This window comes from Zingiber officinale, chromosome 2B (assembly GCF_018446385.1).
Source record: "Zingiber officinale cultivar Zhangliang chromosome 2B, Zo_v1.1, whole genome shotgun sequence".
Lineage (NCBI taxonomy): Eukaryota > Viridiplantae > Streptophyta > Magnoliopsida > Zingiberales > Zingiberaceae > Zingiber > Zingiber officinale.
In genome coordinates, this window is record NC_055989.1 from 1,543,594 (window position 1) to 1,546,146 (window position 2,553).

The 2,553-nt window shown below is 51.7% G+C and overlaps 2 protein-coding genes across 2 annotated transcripts; one reads left to right on the forward strand and one right to left on the reverse strand.

Annotated features, from left to right (window-relative positions):
• The first annotated feature begins 427 nt into the window (after positions 1–427).
• Positions 428–2,331, forward strand: LOC122044995 (protein LURP-one-related 8-like). Its single transcript, XM_042605036.1, has 2 exons — positions 428–752; positions 1,118–2,331. Exons 1-2 carry the CDS (start codon positions 504–506, stop codon positions 1,490–1,492), a joined length of 624 nt encoding a protein of 207 aa, XP_042460970.1. The 5' UTR covers positions 428–503; the 3' UTR covers positions 1,493–2,331.
• Positions 1,608–2,338, reverse strand: LOC122044997 (probable calcium-binding protein CML27). Its single transcript, XM_042605037.1, has one exon. The coding sequence runs from the start codon at positions 2,336–2,338 to the stop codon at positions 1,757–1,759; it is 582 nt and encodes a 193-aa protein (XP_042460971.1). The 3' UTR covers positions 1,608–1,756.
• Positions 2,339–2,553: the final 215 nt, after the last annotated feature.

Genomic DNA, 2,553 nt, shown 5'->3' on the forward strand with positions numbered 1-2,553 from the left:
CCATCATCCCCGTCAATTTATTTTCAAGTGAAAAAGATAAATCATGAATAACTACTAATCATTAGTACAAATAATCGAGAGGTAAGAAAAGACATAATTAAATACGTTAAATTATTTTAGTCAAAACTAAGTTGTTTAATGATATCGCACGAAAGAATTTTTTTACAAGCAATGTAATTTTCTCAATGTTTTGAGGGCATTTTCGACCTTCAAAGTTGAGAGACATAAATATGCGTAAGATTTTTTTAACAAGCAATGTAATTTTCTCATAGTTGTGAGGGCATTTTCGACCTTCAAAGTTGAGAGAGATAAATATGCGTAAGATTTTTTTTACGATCGGAGTAATTCTCTCAGTATTTCGAGGGCAATTTCGACCTTCAAAGTTCAGAGATATAAATAAGGGTCCATCGTCGATCGCTTCATCCAGGATCCGATCAATCTCCGCCTTCGCCTTCCTCCTGCTCCATCCACTGAGTCGCCGGAAGTTAACTCGGCTTTCGTCGATGGCGAAAGTTTACCCGAGCGCCACCGCGTCGTCGAGGCCTTCTTTCTCCGCCCCGCCGGCGTCCTCCTCCGAGGCGGCGACGCTGACTGTGTGGCGGAAGTCGCTCCTCTTCCACGGGTACGGATTCACGGTCTTCGATTCCAAGGGTAATCTCGTGTTCCGAGTCGACAATTACGCCTCGGGCAGCAGAGCGGAGATCGTCCTCATGGACGCCGACGGGAAGCCGCTGCTAACGATTCGAAGGAAGGTAAGACAATCGCCCCTTCGATTTCTTCGATTTGGTTGAATAACAAAACGAAAATCTGGCTTGTGATTCGTATTTCGAATTCGAATTCTTCGGATGCAATTTTTCTCCCCAAATTTCGATACAGACATTTCCCTGTTTCATCCCCAAATTCGCATATCGAATTCGATTTGGTTTATTAACATCGAGAAAAATCTGATCTTCGATACCAAATCCGATTTCGAAGTGCTTTAGATGAGATTATTCTCATTAAACAACAAAAGAAACAATCTACAAATTCCACTGCAAGCATTTCCCTGCTTCAGCCCCAATTTGTGCCCTAACAAATCTGAATCTCTAACTCGTGTTTCCATTTTGTTTGGGCGCAGAAGCTGAGTCTGGGAGACCACTGGCTGATCTACGAAGGCGAGGCGGCGGGCAAACCGAAGTTCGCCGTCAAGAAGCACGTAAACCTCATCGGTTCGAGGTCGCCGGTCCACGTCACGCCGTGTTCCCCCGCCTCCGAGTCCTGCCTCGGCTACGAGGTGGAGGGCTCCTACTCGCGGCGGTGCTGCGTCGTCTACGACGACCGACGGCGGCAGCTAGCGCAGATCAAGCGGAAGGAGGCGGCCGCGGGGGTCGCCCTCGACGCCGACGTCTTCCGCCTCATCGTGGAGCCGGGATTCGACGCGGCCTTCGCCATGGCCATCGTCATACTCCTAGACCAAATGTTCGGCTCTCGTGGATCGCTCCTTCGAGTTTAGGAGAGGTGGAAGGAGGCCGATTAGAAGAAGAAGAAGCCCTTTTTCGATCTCTTCCTTGAGAGATCTTGTTCACTTTTTCCTTGTGAGACTGTGCCGAGTCGAACTGGAACGCAAATTACTCAAAACCCACTCAAAGTTAAGAAATAAATATCACACGCCCCGATTAAAACCAAAAAAAGGGGGAAATTGAAAGGAAAATAAAAAAAAGTTGTAGCGAATTGCAAAATAAAGGGTTAATCGATCCCGTGGATCATGGGCCGTTGATCAGGCGCCCCAAACGGTGATCCCTTGCATCATGCGCTTGAACTCGCCGAAGTCCACCTGGCCGTCGGCGTTCCGGTCGACGGAGCCAATCATCTCTTGAACCCGCGCGATGCTGCGCCCCTCCGGAAGCCCTAGCTTGGAGAGCACCGCCTGTAGCTCCGCCGCGGAGATGAACCCGTCGCCGTCCTCGTCGAACACGCGGAAAGCCTCCCGCATGTCCTCCTCTTCTTCCTCCTCCTTCTCCGCGGCCGCCGGCGGGCCGCCGAAGAGGGCGTCTCCGAGCGCGCGGTGGAGGGCCTCGAAGTCGGCGAAGGCGAGCCCGGCGCGGCCGGGGGCGACGTAGGCCTCGACGGTGGATCGGATCTCGGCGGGGTCGGAGCCGAGGCCGAGGCGGTCGAGGGCGAGCTCGATCTCCTCCACCGTGATCTCGCCGTCGCCGTTGTAGTCGAAGAGGTCGAAGACGCGGCGGAGGCGGAGCGTGTTGAGGCTCTCGGTGCGGAGGCGGAACGACGGCGAAGCCCGGCCGGGGGACGCCGCCGGATCGGTCAACTGCTGCTGGTCGGCGGCACCTTCCACAGCCATCTGAAAAATTAGGGATCTGAGCTTGAGCGTGGAGCTTGAGCCGGAGGCGAGCTATTTATAGTGAGCGCTCAAAGCTGGGCATCCGCGTGAACTCCAGGAAGCTTCCTCTTTTCCTTATGCACAATCATTTTACTTTGTTACTTTTCCCGTTTCATCTTCTCAAATTTTACACCTTCATATTTTCCTCATACTTAAAATATGAAAATGAATGAACG

Coding starts and splice junctions, on each gene's coding strand:
- LOC122044995 (XM_042605036.1), top strand. CDS start 504: ATGGCGAAAGTTTACCCGAGCGCCACCGCGTCGTCGAGGCCTTCTTTC. Junction 753..1,117: donor TGCTAACGATTCGAAGGAAG/GTAAGACAATCG, acceptor GTTTGGGCGCAG/AAGCTGAGTCTGGGAGACCA.
- LOC122044997 (XM_042605037.1), bottom strand. CDS start 2,338: ATGGCTGTGGAAGGTGCCGCCGACCAGCAGCAGTTGACCGATCCGGCG.